This window comes from Polypterus senegalus, chromosome 5, assembly GCF_016835505.1.
Source record: "Polypterus senegalus isolate Bchr_013 chromosome 5, ASM1683550v1, whole genome shotgun sequence".
NCBI lineage: Eukaryota > Metazoa > Chordata > Cladistia > Polypteriformes > Polypteridae > Polypterus > Polypterus senegalus.
Genome location: NC_053158.1, coordinates 116,838,573 through 116,861,874, shown reverse-complemented (window position 1 = coordinate 116,861,874; position 23,302 = coordinate 116,838,573). Strand labels below are relative to the sequence as shown.

Below are 23,302 nucleotides of genomic sequence, written 5' to 3'. Positions count from 1 at the left end.
TCAAACTCACAACTTGTTGATTTTGAGGCAGCAGTTCTTACCTCTGCACCAGCCAGGAACATCGGCTGATATTTGGGCTCGGGTTTTTGCTCATTGACAGCCACATGTAAATTGAATGATTTATTTTTCTTCAGTTGTATTCTTGAATAAAAGTGCACTTGTTTTGTTATACCTTTTATGAAAGTATTTATTTGATATGTGGACTTTACTTTGGCATTTTGTTACTATTATAGTAAGATGAAAATATTAGTTATGTGTTCCACATTTCTTACCTCACACTTCCTGTCATCCTATATTTACCCTGATTGCAGAAAATGTATGTATTCCAAATAATGATATATTTACCCTATACAATTCTAGACGCCTCACACTCAGATAAAGAGAGTTCAGCGTCCGAGTTGACTTCAGCTGCCTCCATGGAGGGATGAGTGAGCAGGCTGCCTGTTGCCAATTCTGACCAACACATTTGTAAGACAAAGACTGATGAGGAGATGCGAAGAAATTTAAGGTGGCCCGGCTTCAGGGATTCTAGTGTTAACAGCCTTGAAGCCAGTGAATAAAATACAAATTATAATGTCCTGTTGCTTTATGTTGTTTACTCTTCTCAGTAAGTGATAATGCATAACATGAAATATTATCCACATTAACATCTACAGGTACACATATAAAGACTGACAAATTATTAGAAATAAGTATAGGGGGAATGTATTGTTTAGTTCATCTACGTAGCACAAGTACAATGGTATTTCTAATAATATCAAGTGCATCTGCTTGTCCTGTCTTGGAGGGGGCAACTGTTAATAACATAGAAAGCTATTGTAAAAACTAGGATATCTTGAACCTCTGAGATTAGGCAGAAACCATAGATTCAAATTTGTCTGTAAAAGGTAACACAGCTTAACCAAAGTCTCACTTTGGTTTATATCTCAAAATGATTTAGGTAAAAAAAAAAAAAAGTAATTTATACACTTTATCATACTTTTGCCAGTTAGTAGTATTATAAGTAATACATGGTTTAAGTAAAATCTGTATAAAGTTTGCATAAAAACAAAAACTTTTTACCTTTACCTTACATTTGAACTTGGCAAAAACAGTTACTTCATAAGGCTTATATTTAAACAAATCAGTTGAACTTAATGCACCTCCATAAAATACAGTCTAAAGAGTTAAAAACCCACCAAATGTACACAGAAACTATTCCTTGGCAACATAAAAACACACACACACAACAGTAAAACATTTCAATTTTCTTCTAAATGAGCTGTAAAATGCATTCCTTTAAGAGTTAACAGGCATACAAAAATTGACGTATATGCCAAAAAATTTTACTTGAGTGACAGTGAAAAACATGAGATCAATATATGTTTTTACATGCATTTTTATTACTATTTAATTTTATATTGTTTTTTGTATCAGTATACTGCTGCTGGATTATGTGAATTTCCCCTTGGGATTAATAAAGTATCTATCTATCTATCTATCTTGATAATGGGTAAAAGGTGAAACTAGACCATCCACAGAATTAATAAACATCAAAATCTGGCCAACTGAAAAGTGGAACAATGCAAAATAAAAGTGATTGAATGCAGTAAAAATAAAAATCTCTACTCATCCTGATCTCACTATTTTAAAAATGTGATCTCAAAAGATAATGGCTTCTCCAAACAACAAATTATGTAAAGGTTGTACCTTCCTTTCTGAAATAAAATCAAGAAGTCTCTGCACCAAACGAGCAGTAAACCCTCCATGCTCAACTTGTTAGAAATCACATCCAGCAAACACAAACAAATCAGAAATAAAACAAGATGATGGAAACAAACATTAGAGTAGATAGTTAATTACAGCTTTATTATGCAGACTGTGTTTCCAAAAGAAAACACCTATTTCATCAACAAATGGCTTTATGCCAACAGCCATACTTCATCTCTGAACAATCCAACCAAATATAGTACTAAACTGTTTCAAACCTTTTCTTACTAGATACAATATACATTGGAAGGATAAACCAGACCAAAATGTCCAAAAGTGGTTCTTGGTAACACTGATAAAAAATGAAAAATCCAATATGCTAGATGACTGAACACCTGGCATGATTTAATCATAGATAAACTAAAATGTATACAGTACACCATCATGAAATTTCATACATTTCTTCAAAAAATGTGCGCTCTTTGTAAGTCATCACAGATTAAGCCTGTTAAAAATTCCAGTCAAACTTTGGCATTTACAGTAATCTAACGGTCACTGCAAGTATTTCTGCAATTTTTTGGCATTAAGAAAGCATGACAGTAATGGGAAAGCGAGAATACTTGAAAATGATAAATACCAATATCACATATCTTCTTTGACTAAACAACCTTTATATAATCAATGTACTGTACTGACCAACATTCATAACGATTTCACATGGCTCATGAAATAAACTGTATATTAATTTCATTAAAATCTATGCATTTATAGTTTTTTTGTATTATTGTGTGTTTGCCTATCCATTTTTGCAAACTAACATTACAAATTATTGTATTTTCGCGCTCATCTCGCTAACCATGTCAAAATAAAGTATTATTCTTCTTCTCATTCTTGCCTTACTACAGATGTTTGGGAAATGTATTACATTTATGTTAACACAGCTGGAACTGAAAAAATACAAACTAATTCAGGCACTTTAAAGTGATAGCAGACCAACTGAATGAATGATACATCACTGTTATCCTTAAATCATTTTAACAATGCAGGACATTAACATCATTATTTTATATAACTGTGCTTTATAATATTTGATTTTATTAAAATCTAAACAACTGACGCAAGTTTGAGAAAAATTGTACAATGTTAATTGTTAAAACCTGAGGATAGAAATTTAGGAGTGTCTAATAAAATTGAGAGAGACTTAATATTTAAAAACTGTTATACAATGGTTAATCATTGATAAGGAATTATGTGAGAGAAGTCTACAAAAATTACTTTTCCTTTACCCTTTTCATTCCATGCTATGTATTTCACTAAACAAGTAACACAATCATGTTAAATGTACAGCAAAACATTATTAGAGACAATAAACTGCTTTATATTTATAACATTTCTCATTATTACATTATTAATCCAAAATGCAATTTTTCCATGCACTGCATAGGATTCCCAAGTAATCTGAGTAGGGCAAATTATAAATTTTTTATCAATTTATGGATTGAAAAGGAAAATAAGCAAATACGCATCATTCAAGGCTCAGTTTACTAAAAAATTAGTTAAACATTTAATTCAGATATATTCTACTAAATACTCATTTTAAACTTCTGGGCCTTGAACTTCTATGGCCTAAATGACATATACATTCACAAGAAGTAGCAAAAATATTTTCTCAGCGATAAAACAATAAAATATTGTAAACAACTGTTCTATTTACTGGTAATTATGGTATAAAAACCACAATAATCAGTTTGTCAATTCTGCATGTATTTACCCACTGGTTAAATGTAAAATCTTCACTGGATGCAATTTAAAACTATGTAATTGCGTCAACAAGCGAAACTTCAACTTTATTTATTTTTTTTTAAATTCCAGTTAAGTAACAAGAAAGGCAATTGTGACATTTAGAAAATTAATACAAGTGATATTCCTCTTGTTGTAAGAGATGTAATAACCTAAATATGTTTTAAAACATGCTCTTATGCAAGACTATGCAAGACAGTAGAACAGATAATAGATTAATTGAAAGAGGTTGACAGGCACACAACAAAACATGTGGCCTGACTATTAAATAAAGTACAGTAATGAATGTGTCAAGAACATAAAACAGATAAGAAAAATAAACTCTAAAGAAAATACAAAAGTAATAGTTTGAAAACGTGCATCTGAATGTGTGATTAATAACATATCTCAAATGTTTTTCAAATGAAAAATCAATTCCATTAACACAGCAATAGGACAAACATTTTTTAAAAATTATTTACACAGCTGCTAAACAAAAATAAATAAATAAGAAAAAAAGTACTTTACACATGAAGTAATTGAACTTATTGTTTTGAAGTTAGTAACTAAAAGGTAACCAGCAAGAGTAAAGTACACCCTGAGAATATTAACTACTTCTAGTAAGAGTTTAAAACAAAATGTTAGCTTTGTTTTCATTTTCATTACAGCTTCTTGAATGGTAATTTTTAAAAATAACAAAATGCTTATATTTATAAAAACAGAAAACTCAACAAGGTCTAACAGGTGTTTAAAATTTCAAAATATAGTATTAATAGTTTATCATTACAATTCTGACTTATTAATATCCTGATCTTATGTTTTTTCTCTCATTCCTATACATAGTGTAATTTAAAGATATTTAATTCAAGTGATTGTCTAAGCCAAATTTCAACTATTACTTGACTTTTCTCTAAAATGCTAATACAATAAAAACAAGCCCGTAACAGTATTTGTTAAAACAAAAATAGCTTTGGTAAGTTAGTACTGTACAGTGTTACAATTTATGAAAAAAAAAATAAATAAATAAAACTTTGTGTCTCTGAACCTAAACAAACCATTTTGTATATTTTTACCTGAGTAAACAGTTAATGTAGATTATTAGGAAGGCTTGGCAATAGTAACCATTATGCAGAACATTATACTAGTAATACATGCACAAAATGCATCTTAATAAAATAAACATGGAATGCAGTTACTAATTATTGTCCACTGAATTAATTCAAATTCCCCCACTCTTTGTGTGTTAGTACAGTAAGCCACAGTACTAATCCTGAGTATCATCCATTAACATTTTCAACTAATACTATATGTATTTTTACAGCTAAGCCAGCTGAAACTATAATTTAATTAACACTTATTTGCAAAGACAGCTACATTACGCAACCTGCAGAACTTGTAACTTACAGGAAACACTGACGGCCGCCTATCTATTAAAAAACAGTCTAATGGAAAGACTATTCAATTGCTGCATAACAAATGTTAATGTTTTGCAATATGTAATAAATGCTAATAATGGAAAACAGAAATGAATATGTTTGGTAGTTTTTTGGCACATCACATGATACTCAACACTGATTCTTTACAGACCACAGTACATGCTTAGCTATGGATGAATCTATGACAACAGGTTCACCATATTAAAAAAGGGTTTGTTTCCCTCCTTTGAAATCGCAATCTCTTAACACCTGTAAGGTTTAAATGGAAAATATTCTGTGCCTGCATGGAATCAACCTCACAAGTTCTAATAAGTTAGAAAGTGGAATCTAAACACTTTGAATTTTATATTCATCTATGCCAAAACTAGCACAAGCAGTGACTATTCCAGTGATATTACATTAAATTGGAAAAAGAAATTGTACAAAGCACTTGCCTTCATCATCTAATCTTCATATTTTGCCAGTCTGACATATTCCAACATTCAAATACTAGCATACAATAGCAATAATACTAATCTCCTGACTTAAACTCCTTGTTTCTTTGGAATCTTATTTTCTGTATTCATTTGCTGGTGGCCTTCCAAGACACTTGGGACTTTCATTTCTTGGTTAGAATGTTCTGCTGCTATAGTAAAGTTGCTCAGTTCCTGAAGGGCCTTCTCAAGCTCTGACTGCCGAGCGGATGCATTCAAGGTGTTATTAGGTAAAGTCATCTGAAGGGCACACCATAAGGCAGTACGTGCTTTGCGAGTATATAGTGCAAGCTCTTTAATTGCAACAGCCAAAGCAAGAACATCTGCAAACAGAGAAAACATTAAAAAAGGAATAATTAATAATAATTAATAATTAAAAGCTGGAAACCATACAATAAGTTATCTATATCTGACTATTTATGTTTGATCAGATAAAGATACCACTTAATATTAGGGATGCCTCAGTTATGAGCTGCTGGATTGTACTACCAATTTTGATTTCCTTTATCACTTTAAAAAACATTTTACACTATGCTCCTGAATAACAAGCCATGTAGAAGTCTTATGTTCTAAATTAAACTGTTAACCTGTTCATTTTTGATAAACAAAACTAATAAAATATGTACAGAAAATATTGAAGCGTAATACATGTCATAAAAAATAAAATGGTTCTCATAATTACAAGCTGTCATACTGTCTAACCTCTTCTGTAATGTATTTATCTGAAACAAACCATAATATTATATATATATATATATATATATATATATATATATATATATATATATATATACATACACAAACCAGATTCCAAAAAAGTTGGGACACTAAACAATGTGAATAAAAACTGAATGCAATGATGTGGAGATGGCAAATGTCAATATTTTATTTGTAATAGAACGTAGATGACAGATCAAACGTTTAATCCGAGTAAATGTATCATTTTAAAGGAAAAATATGTTGATTCAAAATTTCACGGTGTCAACAAATCCCAATAAAGTTGGGACAAGTAGCAAAAGTAAATTTGAGCATAACGAAGAGCTGGAAGACCAATAAACACTAATTAGGTCAATTGGCAACATGATTGGGTATAAAAAGAGTTTCTCAGAGTGGCAGTGTCTCTCAGAAGCCAAGATGGGTAGAGGATCACCAATTCCTACAATGTTGCGCAGAAAGATAGTGGAGCAATATCAGAAAGGTGTTACCCAGCAAAAATTGCAAAGACTTTGCATCTATCATCATCAACTGTGCATAACATCATCCAAGATTCAGAGAATCTGGAACAATCTCTGTGCGTAAGGGTCAAGGCCGTAAAACCATACTGGATGCCCGTGATCTCCGGGCCCTTAAACGACACTGCACCACAAACAGGAATGCTACTGTAAAGGAAATCACAGAATGGGCTCAGGAATACTTCCAGAAACCATTGTCAGTGAACACAATCCACCGTGCCATCCGCCGTTGCCAGCTGAAACTCTACAGTGCAAAGAAGAAGCCATTTCTAAGCAAGATCCACAAGCTCAGGCGTTGTCACTGGGCCAGGGATCATTTAAAATGGAGTGTGGCAAAATGGAAGACTGTTCTGTGGTCAGACGAGTCACGATTCGAAGTTCTTTTTGGAAATCTGGGACGCCACGACATAGGGACCAAAGAGGACATGGACAACCCAAGTTGTTATCAACGCTCAGTTCAGGAACCTGCATCTCTGATGGTATGGGGTTGCATGAGTGCGTGTGGCATGGGCAGCTTGCATGTCTGGAAAGGCACCATCAATGCAGAAAAATATATTCAGGTTCTAGAACAACATATGCTCCCATCCAGACGTCATCTCTTTCAGGGAAGACCCTGCATTTTTCAACAAGATAATGCCAGACCACATTCTGCATCAATCACAACATCATGGCTGCGTGGGAGAAGGATCCGGTACTGAAATGGCCAGTCTGCAGTCCAGATCTTTCACCTATAGAGAACATTTGGCGATCATAAAGAGGAAGGTGCGACACAGAAGCCCAAGACGATTGAACAGTTAGAGGCCTGTATTAGACAAGAATGGGAGAGCATTCCTATTTCTAAACTTGAGAAACTGGTCTTCTCGGTCCACAGACGTCTGTTGAGTGTTGTAAGAAGGGGAGATGCCACACAGTGGTGAAAATGGCCTTGTCCCAACTTTTTTGGGATTTGTTGACACCATGAAATTCTGAATCAACATATTTTTCCCTTAAAATGATACATTTTCTCAGTTTAAACTTTTGTTCCGTGATTTATGTTCTATTCTGAATAAAATATTAGAAGTTGGCACCTCCACATCATTGCATTCAGTTTTTATTCACGATTTGTATAGTGTCCCAACTTTTTTGGAATCCGGTTTGTATGTGTGTGTGTGTATGTATGTATGTATGTATGTGTATATATATATATATATATATATATATATATATATATATATATATATATATATATATATATATATATATATATATATATATATATATATATATATATATATATATATATATATATGGGCAGCACGGTGGTGCAGTGGTAGCACTGCTGCCTCAGTTAGGAGACCCGGTTCGCTTCCGGTCCTCCCTGCGGGAGTTTGCATGTTCTCCCCGTGTCGCGTGGGTTTCCTCCGGCGCCGGTTTCCTCCCACAATCCAAAGACATGCAGGTTAGGTGGATTGGCGATTCTAAATTGGCCCTAGTGTGTGCTTGGTGTGTGGGTGTGTTTGTGTGTGTCCTGCGGTGGGTTGGCACCCTGCCCAGGATTGGTTCCTGCCTTGTGCCCTGTGTTGGCTGGGATTGGCTCCAGCAGACCCCGTGACCCTGTGTTTGGATTTAGCGGGTTAGGAAATGGATGGATGGATGGATATATATATATATATATATATATATATACACACACACACACACAAATACATACATACAGGTGCCGGTCATAAAATTAGAATATCATGACAAAGTTGATTTATTTCAGTAATTCCATTCAAAAAGTGAAATGTGTATATTAGATTCATTCATTACACACAGACTGATGTATTTCAAATGTTTATTTCTTTTAATTTTGATGATTATAACTGACAACTAATGAAAGTCCCAAATTCAGTATCTCGGAAAATTACAATATTGTGAAAAGTTTCAATATTGAAGACACCTGGTGCCACACTCTAATCAGCTAATTAACTCAAAACACCTGCAAAAGCCTTTAAATAGTCTCTCAGTCTAGTTCTGTAGGCTACACAATCATGGGGAAGACTGCTGACTTGACAGTTGTCCAAAAGACGACCATTGACACCTTGCACAAGGAGGGCAAGACACAAAAGGTCATTGCTAGAGAGGCTGGCTGTTCACAGAGCTCCGTGTCCAAGCACATTAACAGAGAGGCGAAGGGAAGGACAAGATGTGGTAGAAAAAAGTGTAAAAGCAATAGGGATAACCGCACCCTGGAGAGGATTGTGAAACAAAACCCATTAAACTGTGGGGGAGATTCACAAAGAGTGGACTGCAGCTGGAGTCAGTGCTTCAAAAACCACCACACACAGATGTATGGAAGACATGGGTTTCAGCTGTCGCATTCCTTGTGTCAAGCCACTCTTGAATAAGAGACAGCGTCAGAAGCGTCTCGATTGGACTGCTGCTGAGTGGTCCAAAGTTATGTTCTCTGATGAAAGTAAATTTTGCATTTCCTTTGGAAATCAAGGTCCCAGAGTCTGGAGCAAGAGATGAGAGGCACAGAATCCATGTTGCTTGAGGTCCAGTGTAAAGTTTCCACAGTCAGTGATGGTTTGGGGTGCCATGTCATCTGCTGGTGTTGGTCCATTGTGTTTTCTGAGGTCCAAGGTCAACGCAGCCGTCTACCAGGAAGTTATAGAGCACTGCTGCTGACGAACATTATGGAGATGCAGATTTCATTTTCCAACAGGACTTGGCACCTGCACACAGTGGCAAAGCTACCAGTACCTGGTTTAAGGACCATGGTATCCCTGTTCTTGACTGGCCAGCAAACTCGCCTGACCTTAAACCTATAGAAAATCTATGGGGTATAGTGAAGAGGAAGATGCAATATGCCAGACCCAACAATTCAGAAGAGCTGAAGGCCACTATCAGAGCAACACGGGCTCTCATAACACCTGAGCAGTGCCACAGACTGATCGACTCCATGCCACGCCGCATTGCTGCAGTAATCCAGGCCAAAGGAGCCCCAACTAAATATTGAGTGCTGTACATGCTCATATTTTTCATGTTCATACCTTTCAGTTGGGCAACATTTCTAAAAATCCTTTTTTGCATTGGTCTTAATTGATATTCTAATTTTCCGAGATACTGAATTTGGGACTTTCATTAGTTGTCAGTTATAATCATCAAAATTAAAAGAAATAAACATTTGAAATACATCAGTCTGTGTGTAATGAATTAATCTAATATACAAGTTTTACTTTTTGAATGGAATTACTGAAATAAATCAACTTTGTCATGATATTCTAATTTTATGACCGGCACCTGTACATACTAGGGGTCTTCACCCCCAGCTCGCTCCGCTCGGCAACCCCTGTTTTTATTTTTCTGGATACACATTTAAGTTTTTTTTTTAATTGCTGCTATTTCGTTAGTTTCACTTTTATTTCAGAACTTCAGTAAAAACAATATTTGGAATCTTTCGAGTCCCAATGTACTGAATCTTTTTAATGCGGTCAGTGAGACATGTGTTTAATGACTTTGTACCATAATTCAGGATAGCTTTCTGTTTGGAATTTCAGCACAGACAAAATGATATACATCATCAGCAGTTAATTTTTTTTGCAAAGTAACCAATAAATGCATGTGAGGTAAACTCCGTTTTTGAAATTCTCTTATTGCCTTACAATATTTACATACTTCTGACATATCACATTTGTCCATATATTTGATCTATATTTGCCTTTTTGTTATTTCTATGAGTAATAAATTCTCTTTCTTTACGCTAATGCGATATTTGCTTTCTTTTTTTTCACATTGTCGTTTTTTTCAGCTTTCATATTCTGTATCTTGCTCTGCATGTGTTTCACGCCTACGTTTTTTTTTTTTTTGAGTCTTTTGAAATCCAGTTTTCATTATCTCTAATTTGCTCTGCATGTGCTTGCCCCCCTTGTATTTTAACCTTTTTAGGACATTTTACTTTGTTTTCTACTGTCTTTTATTTCTGACCTCGCTTTATCCTGCTTTTTTTTATGATACCTTGTCCATGGTGTTTATTTTCCCTTTTTCAAGTAATAATTTCCATTTGTTTGCACTCCTGCAATCTTTACTTTCTTTTTTTATACTTTCTAATATATTCATATTCTTTAACTTTCTCCACAACTACTTTTTTTTGAGCCTTTTGAATGCCACCGCTTTCATAATTTCTAACCTGCTCTGCATCTGTATAGCGCAAACGTCTTGATTGGATGTGCTTTTTTTCCCAATTCCACTTATTCCAGGCTGATAATTACTTTCCTTATTTTCTGAATTTTCACCTATTCTTTTTCTTTTTTGTCTCTCCAACGCTTTCAAGTCTCTTTTCTCCATGCTGTTTTCTTCTTCCCTTAGTCATCCCATTTCATTTATAATGTATTGTCCTTATACGCTTTATATGCGCCCTGGATCTGTGTGTGCTCAAAGCCAAAACACGACTGAGCGTGTTCAAGTTGCTGGATGCCCTTGCTCTTATTTATTTGTAAGTAGAGCGTGTCTTGCAAGAATCTCATGTTCTACATCATCGCGAGACGGTCCTGGATCAATCTCTTGGCACAAAGTCTCATGTTTAAGGTCCTCACAAGACGCTCCATGGCCAATCTCTCTAGTCTTTTAAGCGTCTTCCATGATCTTAACGTGAAGATGACGTAATCAGTATTAAAGTGAAAAGATGCCGATGAAAGAAGAGAAGAAAGGGGCCACTAGAGTGGAGAAAAAAAGAGCTGTTCAGGAAGCAGCAAGCGCATCAACCTCGGAGCAAACAAATTGCTAAACGTACAGAGAAAGAGTATGACAACTATGAACGCTCAAGTCAATTATATACACTGCAGCACCATTACTGGTATATATACATATATATTATGTATACAAAAATATTATCTATAGGGTGGTCCAGATCTAATTATGCAATTTTCATTAAGCTATAATTTAAGTTTATTACATAGAAAATCACCCGAAAAATACCGAACCATCAAGGGTGCGAACTGAGATACAAGTTTAATTCGTTCCGTGTCCGAGCTTGTAAATCAAAATGCTCGTATCTCAAATCAATTTTCCCCATTGAAATTAATTGAAATGAGATTAATTCGTGCCTGCCGCCAAAAAACCACCCCAATTTTTTGTTAAATATTTTCAACATAAGATAAATGTATTTATAATGAACAAATATTGTATACAAACAAAATAAAACCTAATACATAAAAGAGAATCTCAAAAAATAAACAGATGTTGGCAAAGCCGATTAGCATATTGTAATGTTTTTTTCCTTTCACATTTGCTCAACTTAATTTTCTTCTTCACTACTTTTTTTTTCCTTTTTGCCACGCTTTTCTCACTCATTCTCAAGGCATTTCAAAAGAAACCTATCCAAGGAGCTTTGTTTAGTCCTCCCCTTTAGAATGTTTCTGAAACGAGTTACTGCAGTGGCACTATTTAATGACACTTGCCTATCAGTTGCAATTTTTTTACAGTTTCTTTTCAATAAAGTCAAGCATTAGGCAAGTGTCACTAAATAGCGCCGCTGCACTATCAGTTGTAACTTTTTCAGGGTGCTTCTTTTCGAAACTTTTTCCCATATTGCAAACACTTCCTATATCTCACTTTATGAGGTAACCTCCTCTGCGATACTGATCTCCTGCAGAACCTCCATATGTTGCCGCATCTGTAGTTCCATCAACTCTTCCATCGTCAGTTCCTCGGAATGTGTGGCGACAAACTCAAGGCAAAAAAATCGACCTAGTGACAGCTCGTATCTCAAAAAAAACTTACATTGGGGAACTTGTATCTCAAGGTACCACTGTATATACATACACACACACAATTATATATATATATATATATATATATATATATATATATATATATATATATATCTCTATACTAATAAAAGGCAAAGCCCTCACTCACTGACTCATCACTAATTCTCCAACTTCCCGTGTAGGTAGAAGGCTGAAATTTGGCAGGCTCATTCCTTACAGCTTCCTTACAAAAGTTGGGCAGGTTTCATTTCGAAATTCTACGCGTAATGGTCATAACTGGAAGCTATTTTTCTCCATTTATTGTAATGGAGTTGAGCTCGAAAGCAGTGGGGGCGGAGTTTCGTGTGACATCATCACGCCTCCCACGTAATCACGTGAACGGACTGTCAACGCAGTGCGTAGAAAACCAGGAAGAGCTCCAAAAAGAGTTGAAGAAAACATGCATTATATAATCGAGAAGGCAGCGAAACAATAAAAAGTGAGCGAGTGACATATACAACCATATTCATGAGTGCTGCTACTTCGGAAACAAAGCAAGGTGTAAACCTAAAGTTTAAATTAAGTTCATAGACAGGCTGCCGCTGGCGTTTGTCATGCCCACAGGTAATGCAGGATACAAGTTTAATGAGAGGACGCAGGATATAAACGAGAGTTTTGATCACTATGACACTAAATTAAAATTGCACGTGAAGGGCTGTGCTTATGCAAATTCCGAGAGACTGTGTTTGTGGGGGATTGACAGTTAAGGCGGGTGGGGGAGTCACGTCATCATCTCTCCTCCCATTCACCTCATTTTGCTCTGAGCTGAGCTCCGCAGCTAACGCACACAGTGTTACGGAAGCGACTTTGTGATGCTGCCACCAAATACTCACAGAAAAATCCACAAGTTAATACACATGCTGTCTCTACAGTTTCTCCATTCCCGCAGAAATCCTCCAGCTCCGTCTACATGCGGCTTGAACCTTGTGCATGTTTGGTAGCACATATCTGTGTGAGAAGCTCTTATCAGTGATGAAGACTAACAAAACAGCACACAGGAGTCGCCTCACTGATGAGCACTTGCAGTCCACCCTGAGAATCTCCACAACACAGAACCTCACACCAAACAAACGAACTTGTTGCCAAAAAAAGATGCCAGGCGTCCAGCTCTGATAAAATGACATATGAGCAAAGACAACTGAATGATTTGATTTGTTATTGCTGAAAAGAACAAATTTTATTTATATTTCCAGGTTTGTTATTTAGCATGTTCATATTTGAATTTGTATAATTTTGACAGGATATATTTTTATGGAGAGCAAAATCTTTTGGGATATTTAAAATTTAAGTTTATTTTTTATATGAAATTACATAAGAGTAAAAAAATTTAAATGTTTGTTCTTTTAACGTTTACTTTATTTCTAACTTGTATAATTTAGACAGGATATATTTTTATGGAGAGCAAAACATAAGTTATTTAAGTTTTGAGTTGATTTATTCCGGAATAATATTCCTGTCTGTTTTTATTCATACTTATGTTCAAAAAAGTTAAGTTTTAAAAGTTAAGTTTTAGTGTGTAAAATAAATGTTTATCCTGTTCAGCAATATATGTATATATATACAGTGGTGTGAAAAACTATTTGCCCCCTTCCTGATTTCTTATTCTTTTGCATGTTTGTCACACAAAATGTTTCTGATCATCAAACACATTTAACCATTAGTCAAATATAACACAAGTAAACACAAAATGCAGTTTTTAAATGATGGTTTCTATTATTTAGGGAGAAAAAAAATCCAAACCTACATTGGCCATGTGTGAAAAAGTAATTGCCCCCTTGTTAAAAAATAACCTAACTGTGGTGTATCACACCTGAGTTCAATTTCCGTAGCCACCCGACAGGCCTGATTACTGCCACACCTGTTTCAATCAAGAAATCAATTAAATAGGAGCTGCCTGACACAGAGAAGTAGACCAAAAGCACCTCAAAAGCTAGACATCATGCCAAGATCCAAAGAAATTCAGGAACAAATGAGAACAGAAGTAATTGAGATCTATCAGTCTGGTAAAGGTTATAAAGCCATTTCTAAAGCTTTGGGACTCCAGCGAACCACAGTGAGAGCCATTATCCACAAATAGCAAAAACATGGAACAGTGGTGAACCTTCCCAGGAGTGGCCGGCGACCAAAATTACCCCAAGAGCGCAGAGACGACTCATCCGAGAGGTCACAAAAGACCCCAGGACAACGTCTAAAGAACTGCAGGCCTCACTTGCCTTAATTAAGGTCAGTGTTCACGACTCCACCATAAGAAAGAGACTGGGCAAAAACGGTCTGCATGGCAGATTTCCAAGACGCAAACCACTGTTAAGCAAAAGAACATTAGGGCTCGTCTCAATTTTGCTAAGAAACATCTCAATGATTGCCAAGACTTTTGGGAAAATACCTTGTGGACTGATGAGACAAAAGTTGAACTTTTTGGAAGGCAAATGTCCCGTTACATTTGGCGTAAAAGGAACACAGCATTTCAGAAAAAGAACATCATACCAACAGTAAAATATGGTGGTGGTAGTATGATGGTCTGGGGTTGTTTTGCTGCTTCAGGACCTGGAAGGCTTGCTGTGATATATGGAACCATGAATTCTACTGTCTACCAAAAAATCCTGAAGGAGAATGTCCGGTCATCTGTTCGTCAACTCAAGCTGAAGCGATCTTGGGTGCTGCAACAGGACAATGACCCAAAACACACCAGCAAATCCACCTCTGAATGGCTGAAGAAAAACAAAATGAAGACTTTGGAGTGGGCTAGTCAAAGTCCTGACCTGAATCCAATTGAGATGCTATGGCATGACCTTAAAAAGGCGGTTCATGCTAGAAAACCCTCAAATAAAGCTGAATTACAACAATTCTGCAAAGAGGAGTGGACCAAAATTCCTCCAGAGTGCTGTAAAAGACTCATTGCAAGTTATCGCAAACGCTTGATTGCAGTTATTGCTGCTAAGGGTGGCCCAACCAGTTATTAGGTTCAAGGGGCAATTACTTTTTCACACAGGGCCATGTAGGTTTGGATTTTTTTTTCTCCCTAAATAATAAAACCATCATTTAAAAATGCATTTTGTGTTTACTTGTGTTATATTTGACTAATGGTTAAATGTGTTTGATGATCAGAAACATTTTGTGTGACAAACATGCAAAAGAATAAGAAATCAGGAAGGGGGCAAATAGTTTTTCACACCACTGTATATCATGGTAGGGGGAAAGTAGGGTTAAATTAAACTAGTGCTAGGAATAGTACTTTACTGTGAAAAACTTAAAGTTAGAATTTTAGTTTGTTACACAGACTTGGAAAAACTACTAAATGTATTAAAACATTGTACATAATAATTTTGAAACCAATAACTGCATAAATTCATGGAGCTGTATATATGGACGAAAGTACGTTCCAGTTATGACCGTTACGCATAGAATTTCGAAATGAAACCTGCCCAACTTTTGTAAGTACGCTGTAAGGAATGAGCCTTCCAAGTTTCAGCCTTCCACCTACACGGGAAGTTGGAGAATTAGTGATGAGTGAGTCAGTCAGTGAGGGCTTTGCTTTTTTTAGTATAGATATCTTTTCTGCATAAGATGAGAACAGTAGTTTCACAACCCATTTCACAGAACAGCTTTGAAACAGTCAGACCGCTCCAGGAGTTTCAGTGACATTTGAAGCTAACAGATATCAGTCATGTGCTTCAAAAGCTTCAATACAAGCTTTGACATACTGCTTTGAAAACAGTATGCTTCATTAAAATACAAAATACAAAAAAAAACAAACATTAACATGAAATATTTACACTGCAGTAACAGAATATAAAGTTACAGCAGTGCAAAATCATCCTAACTTAAAGTATATTTATTATTTTCTGCTTTATCACCAAACAATGCACTAATAATGGCTTTCCTTTCTTGGCCTTTATGACTGCCTTACTGACCTATTACTTGTAGGTCCTGAATGTTATTTATTTTGGTACTTTCATCATTTCTCCTTGTCATAACAACATTTTCTGGATGTATTCTCTAGATAAAAATCCATGCTTGTCATACCATGAAATCTTGGGGCAACTGTACTTTACTATCAAAAAAAAAAAAAAAGATTTCTACCTACTTTATTTTTATCACAATTCCATTGTTGTTAAGTTGAAGAACTTGCAAGGGACTTGTCCTCAAAAACTGTCCTCAGATTGTGTCATCAAGGCTACATTTTAGAAACCATCCTCACAGACTCAACCAAGAAGGCAGATATAAAAAGTTATCTTGTGCTAATCTTCACACATTTGTTTCTTTGGTTTACAACTCTTTATATGATTTCTGTCTATAAGCTTGCCTTCCCCTTATTCTGATGAAAGTGCTGTCTGTTTTCCTCATCTCTACACTAACTAGATCCACAAAAAACTTATATATGCTTCCTTTTAAGAAAAATAAGAATGTCAACAGTCTGAATGAAGTTGAGACCTCTCTGCTGTGACAATATTCCCTGCAATTGAAAACACTCACTGACTGGCTACAGACTAGAGCCCGACCCAGTAATCATATGGCAAATCTGATCAAACGATAATGGAGTTCAATCACTTAAAAGTCATCATTAGAGGTGACAGGGATTGAAGGCTGCTGGGAGTGGAGGTAAGAGAGGTAAAGAAAATGCCTTATCTTATACAGTAGTTAAGCCTTATTTGTTCTTAGGGATAAGTATATATATCGTGAACATATTGTATACAATGCCAGTGTGAAAAGATTGTGTTCCAAACTTAGCTATAATCTATCTCACTGTAGCCAGCAAGTTCAGCACTTTGTCTTCTCTTTACATAATATTAAACCCGTAAGACCATTTTGTACGACCACTGTTACATCAAAAATAATGAACACAAGTGCTTTGACTATATATGACTTTACCTTGATGTGCCTTCTTCAATTTTTAAAATGACTGCATTTGAATGTAGCTTCAGTCTGTGTTGGTGCATCCCAAACAGGTTCTGTAAAATAACTGAATGGGCTGCATAAATAGAAGTAGTTGTTGACTTATGACAAAGCCTTAAATAACCTCGCGCCAAACTACATCAGTGACCTTCTCCATCACTATGTGCCTGCGTGCTCACTAAGGTCGTCTGATTCTGGCAAACTTGTTGTGCCCCACACCAATCTACACTCCATGGGTGACAAGGCCTTCAGCTGTATAGTGCCCAGACTCTGGAATGACCTACCGAAATTAATCAGGTCAGCTGACTCCATGAATTCTTTAAAAAACAACTCAAAACTCATCTGTTCAGGAAGTCTTTTAGTTCTGCTTGACTTCATTACCATTCTCTCAGTTTACTTCTCTGTCAAGAGGCTCATGTAACCTGTATGTGTGTGCTAGACCACCAATTATGTTGCCTGTTAGGCTTTCTCTGAATTTACTGTCTTAATCTTCTTTATTTATTTATTTATTTATTTATTTGGTTTGTACAATGCTATATACTGTATTCTTAAGACACTATATAGATTTTCTCCTTTTTTTTTTGTAAATTATTTATTTTATTATTTTGTTTTGTGATTAGTCGCATAGGTGCCGAGCCTTTAACAGCTTCACAGATCCTATTGTCTGCGTTATATTGCGTCATTAGTGTAAGCCTCTCCCCAATGTTCATTGGAATAACTGACAAGAGGACTTGTACCGGCAGAGTTTGAGCACCCATATGTTTTCTGTTTGAACAGTTCAACCTGATAATAACAAATATTAACAAACTAGCAAAATACCCGCACTTCGCAGCGGAGAAGTAGTGTGTTAAAGAAGTTATGAAAAAGAAAAGGAAACATTTTAAAAATAACATAACATGATTGTCAATTTAATTGTTTTGTCACTGTTATGAGTGTTGCAGTCAAATATATATATATATATATACACACACATACATATATACAGATACAGATATACAGATATAGATATATATACACACACATATATATATATATAATATATATACATATATAATATATATATACATATATAATATAAATATATATATACAGTATATATCTATACTAATAAAAGGCAAAGCCCTCACTCACTCACTCACTCACTCACTCACTCACTCACTCATCACTAATTCTCCAACTTCCCGTGTGGGTGGAAGGCTGAAATTTGGCAGGTTCATTCCTTACAGCTTCCTTACAAAAGTTGGGCAGGTTTTATATCGAAATTCTACGCGTAATGGTCATAACTGGAAGCAGTTTTTCTCCATTTACTGTAATGGAGATGAGCTTCAACGCCGTGGGGAGGAGTTTCGTGTGACATCATCACGCCTCCCACGTAATCACGCAGCACATAGAAAATCAGGAAGACCTCAAAAAAGCGCTGAAGAAAACATATAATTGAGAAGGCAGCGAAACAATAAGAAGCGGCGAGTGACATATACAACCATATTGATGAGTTCTGCTACTTCGGAAACAAAGCACGATGTAAACCTACACTTTAAATTAAGTTCATAGACAGGCTGCCGCTGGCGTTTGTAATTTAGTGCCTGCCCATATAAGGCCGTCCGTCAGCGGCAATCCAATAGCAAACTCCACTAAATATTCACGGGTTAAGGACTGTGCTTATGCAGAGGAAGATGAGATGGTCAGCGTGGTGTTTGGCACAAACTCAGCGAAACTGAGAGAAAGTTTTAAGTGCCAGGACTAAGGTAACATTAAATAAAGCTATGGAAATAGCACGAGATGGCACCAGCACAGCTGGGAACCTTCGATGCAAGTACACCGAGTGGCTCACGTGAACTGGCGCGTGCACAGATAAAAGCAACAGTTCCAAAGAGCTGAACAAAAACCGAATTACACAATTGAAAAGGCAGCAAATAATATGAAGCGTCTGATAAGCATATTCATAAATGCAGCTACTGTGGAAACAAAGCACACGGTGGAAAATGTCAATGTCCCGCTAAAGGAAGACAGTGTAAAACAAACCCGTGCATGCAGTGTGTCAGGTCTCAGATAAAGAAGAAGACGAGCTGTTTATTGATGCAGTAAGAAACGAATCGATGAATGAAACCTGTCATCTTTACAACGATTGACAAACACGGAATGTAACTTGAACACAACACATCCTACAAATACGAACCTGATTGAAAGAAATAATGATAATCAAATCCTTGATGACAGCAAAACTCAGTTAACACTCACAAAACAAATACTGTATATTGACAGTCATGTTACGTTATTTTTAAAATGTTCCCTTTTCTTTTTCTACCTTTTTTAACACACTACTTCTCCGCTGCGATGCTGCGGGTATATATATATGTATATATATATATATCCCGCTCTACATACTCGAATAATGGATACTTTATTCGCCATCAATGATTGTTTTGGTAAAGCCATACTCAGTGTATTCATTAGATGAACGGTAAAAAAGTAAGAGCGAGGGAAGGATGACTCATTGAGGCATGCAGGCTGTAGTGCTTGCGTCAACTCTATCTGAATTGCGCGATCACATTTGAAAAAACATATCTTTTCAAGTTCTATTCAGTCCATATGTGTCAAACTCAAGGGCCGCGGGCCACATCCGGCCCGGCGTAATTATATCCGGCCCGAGATCATTTTATATACTGTATTATTGTTATTAATGGCCCGGGTATATGAAGCGCTGGTAACACAATAAACTACAGATCCCATAATGCAGCGCTTCAGCTGCCTTGCCGAACACTTATTGCGCACTGAGTTTGCACGGCGCTTTGGTGACTTTGAAGAACAAAAAAAGTCCGTCTACATGTGGCTCGAACCTTGTGCATGTTTGGTAGCACATATCTGTGTGAGAAGCTCTTCTCAGTGATAAAGACTAACAAACCAGCACACAGGAGTCGCCTCACTGATGAGCACCTGCAATCCATCCTGAGAATCTCCACAACACAGAACCTCACACCAAACAGAAACGAACTTCGTGGCCAAAAAAGATGCCAGGCGTCCAGCTCTAAAATGACATATGAGCAAAGACAACTGAATGATTTGATTTGTTATTGCACGTAAGAGCGGAGTCAACCGTTAACAAACAGCGTATTGCACTGATACGAAATAGCTGTGTGTGTATATATGTAGATATGTATGTATATGTATATATATGTTTATATATGTGTGTGTGTATGTATGTATGTATATATATATATATGTATTTGTGTGTATATATGTGTGTGTATGTATGTATGTGTGTGTATATATGTAGATGTATATATGTGTATATGTATAGATATGTATATATATATATGTTTATGTGTGTGTAAATATATATATATATATATATATATATATATATATATATATATATATATATATATATGACAACAACACTCATCACTCACAACAGTGACAAAACAATTACATTAACAATCCTCTTACGTTATTTTTAAAATGTTTGCTTTTCTTTTCATTGCTTCTTTAACACACTACTTCTCTCTTGAAGCCTTGGGTATTTTGCTAGTATATATATATTATATATATATATATATATATATATATATATATAGTATATATATACTGCTCAAAAGAATTAAAGGAACACTTCTTAATCAGAGTATAGCATAAAGTCAATGAAACTTATGGGATATTAATCTGGTCAGTTAAGTAGCAGAGGGGGTTGGTAATCAGTTTCAGCTGCTGTGGTATTAATGAAATTAACAACAGATGCACTAGAGAGGCAACAATGAGATGACCCCCAAAACAGGAATGGTTTAACAGGTGGAGGCCACTGACATTTTTCCCTCCTCATCTTTTCTGAATGTTTCTTCACTAGTTTTGCATTTGGCTACAGTCAGTGTCACTACTGGTAGCACGAGGCGATACCTGGACCCTACAGAGGTTGCACAGGTAGTCCTACTTCTCCAGGATGGCACATCAATACGTGTCATTGCCAGAAGGTTTGCTGTGTCTCCCTGCACAGTCTCAAGGGCATGGAGGAGATTCTAGGAGACAAGCAGTTACTCTAGGAAAGCTGGAGAGGGCCATAGAAGGTCCATAACCCATCAGCAGGACCAGTATCTGCTCCTTTGGGCAAGGAGGAACAGGATGAGCACTGCCAGAGCCCTACAAAATGACCTCCAGCAGGCCACTGGTGTGAATGTCTCTGACCAAACAACCAGAAAGACTTCATGAGGGTGACCCAAGGGCCCCATGTCCTCTAATGGGCCCTGAGCTCACTGCCTAGCAGCATGCAGCTCCATTGGCATTTGCCATAGAATACCAGAATTGGCAGATGCACCACTGGTGCCCTGTGCTTTTTACAGATGAGAGCAGGTTCACCCTGAGCACATGACAAAAGTGAAAAGGTCTGGAGAAGCCATGGAGAACATTATGCTGCCTGTAACATCATTCAGCATGAGCAGTTTGGTGGTGGGTTAATGATTGTCTGGGGAGGCATATCCATGGAGGGTCACACAGACTGCTACAGGCTTGACAAAGGCACCTTGGCTGCCATTAGGTATCAGGATGAAATCCTTGGACCCATTGTCAGACCCTATGCTGGTACAGTGGCTCCTGGTGCACGACAATTCCTGGCCTAATGTGGTGAGAGTATGCAGGCAGTTCCCGGAGGATGAAGGAATTGATACCATTGACTGGCCACCACACTTTCCTGACCTAAATCCAATAGAACACCTCTGGGACATTATGTTTTGGTCCATCCAATGCCACCAGGTTGCACCTCAGACTGTCCAGGAGCTCAGTGATGCCCTGGTCCAGATCTGGGAGGAGATCCCCACAACACCATCTGTCATCTCATTAGAAGCATGCACCGATGTTGTCAGGCATGTATACAAGAACACAGGGGCCATACAAAGTGCTGCGTACAATATTGAGTTGCTGCAATTAAATTTTGGCAAAATGGACTAGCCTGCCACATAATTTTTTCACTCTGATTTTTGAGGCATCTTTGAATTCAGGGCTCTGTAGGTTGATCATTTTCATTTCCATCAAACGATGTGGCATCCTTTCGTTCCTAACACATTACCCAGTCTATATCAGTATAGATATCCAGGAGGATTTCTTTTCCCCATTGAGATCTGATGTGTTTTCAAAGTGTTCCTTTAATTTTTTTGAGCAGTTTATATATAGTATATATATATATATATATATATATATATACACATATATATATCTATAATAATAAAAGGCAAAGCCCTCACTCACTCACTCACTCATCACTAATTCTCCAACTTCCCGTGTAGGTAGAAGGCTGAAATTTGGCAGGCTTATTCCTTACAGCTTACTTACAAAAGTTAAGCAGGTTTCATTTTGAAATTCTACACGTAACGGTCATAACGGTTGATAGCGGTCGACAACGCGTCCGCCATGTTGAACTTTCTTATTCATAGCCCCATCTTCACGAAATTTGGTAGGCAGCTTCCCTACGCTAACCGAAACCAATGTACGTACTTATTTCGGTGGTATGACGCCACTGTCGGCCGGCATATTGAACTTTAACGGAAACCGATGTCCGTACTTATTTCGTTGGTATGACACCACTGTCGGCCGCCATATTGAACTTTCCAAAGTCACTAATTCTCCAACTTCCCGTGTAGGTAGAAGGCTGAAATTTGGCAGGCTCATTCCTTACAGCTTACTTACAACAATTAAGCAGGTTTCATTTCGAAATTCTACGCGTAACGGTCATAACGGTCAACAAAGTCCGCCATGTTGAACTTTCTTATTTACGGCCCCATCTTCACAAAATTTGGTAGGTGGCTTCCTGAGCTAACGAAACCAATGTACGTACTTATTTCGGTGGTATGACGCAACTGTCGGCTGCCATATTGAACTTTTCAACAGTCTTTGTTACTTATGGGCCCATCTTCAAGAAATTTGGTACATGGGTTCCCAACGTTAACTGAATCCTACTTACGTACATATATATGTCCATAGCCTGCACCTCGGTCACCGTGTGAGGTGGTGTTGGGTCCCCCATCCTAACGCCTCCCACGTTG

General features: G+C 36.6%; 1 protein-coding gene across 4 annotated transcripts in view; it reads right to left on the bottom strand.

Moving 5' to 3' along the window:
• LOC120529457 (meiosis-specific coiled-coil domain-containing protein MEIOC-like) overlaps positions 1–23,302 on the bottom strand; it is a 150,303-nt gene that overhangs the window by 2,011 nt on the left and 124,990 nt on the right. For 3 of the 4 annotated variants that reach the window (XM_039753269.1, XM_039753268.1, XM_039753266.1), the window contains one exon: positions 1,873–5,700. The exons of the other annotated variant lie outside the window; for it this stretch is intronic. In XM_039753269.1, the coding sequence (XP_039609203.1) occupies positions 5,429–5,700 (272 nt within the window). In that variant the 3' untranslated portion in view covers positions 1,873–5,428. Of the gene's footprint in view, positions 1–1,872; positions 5,701–23,302 lie in introns of those variants that run through there. 4 annotated transcript variants of the gene reach the window in all.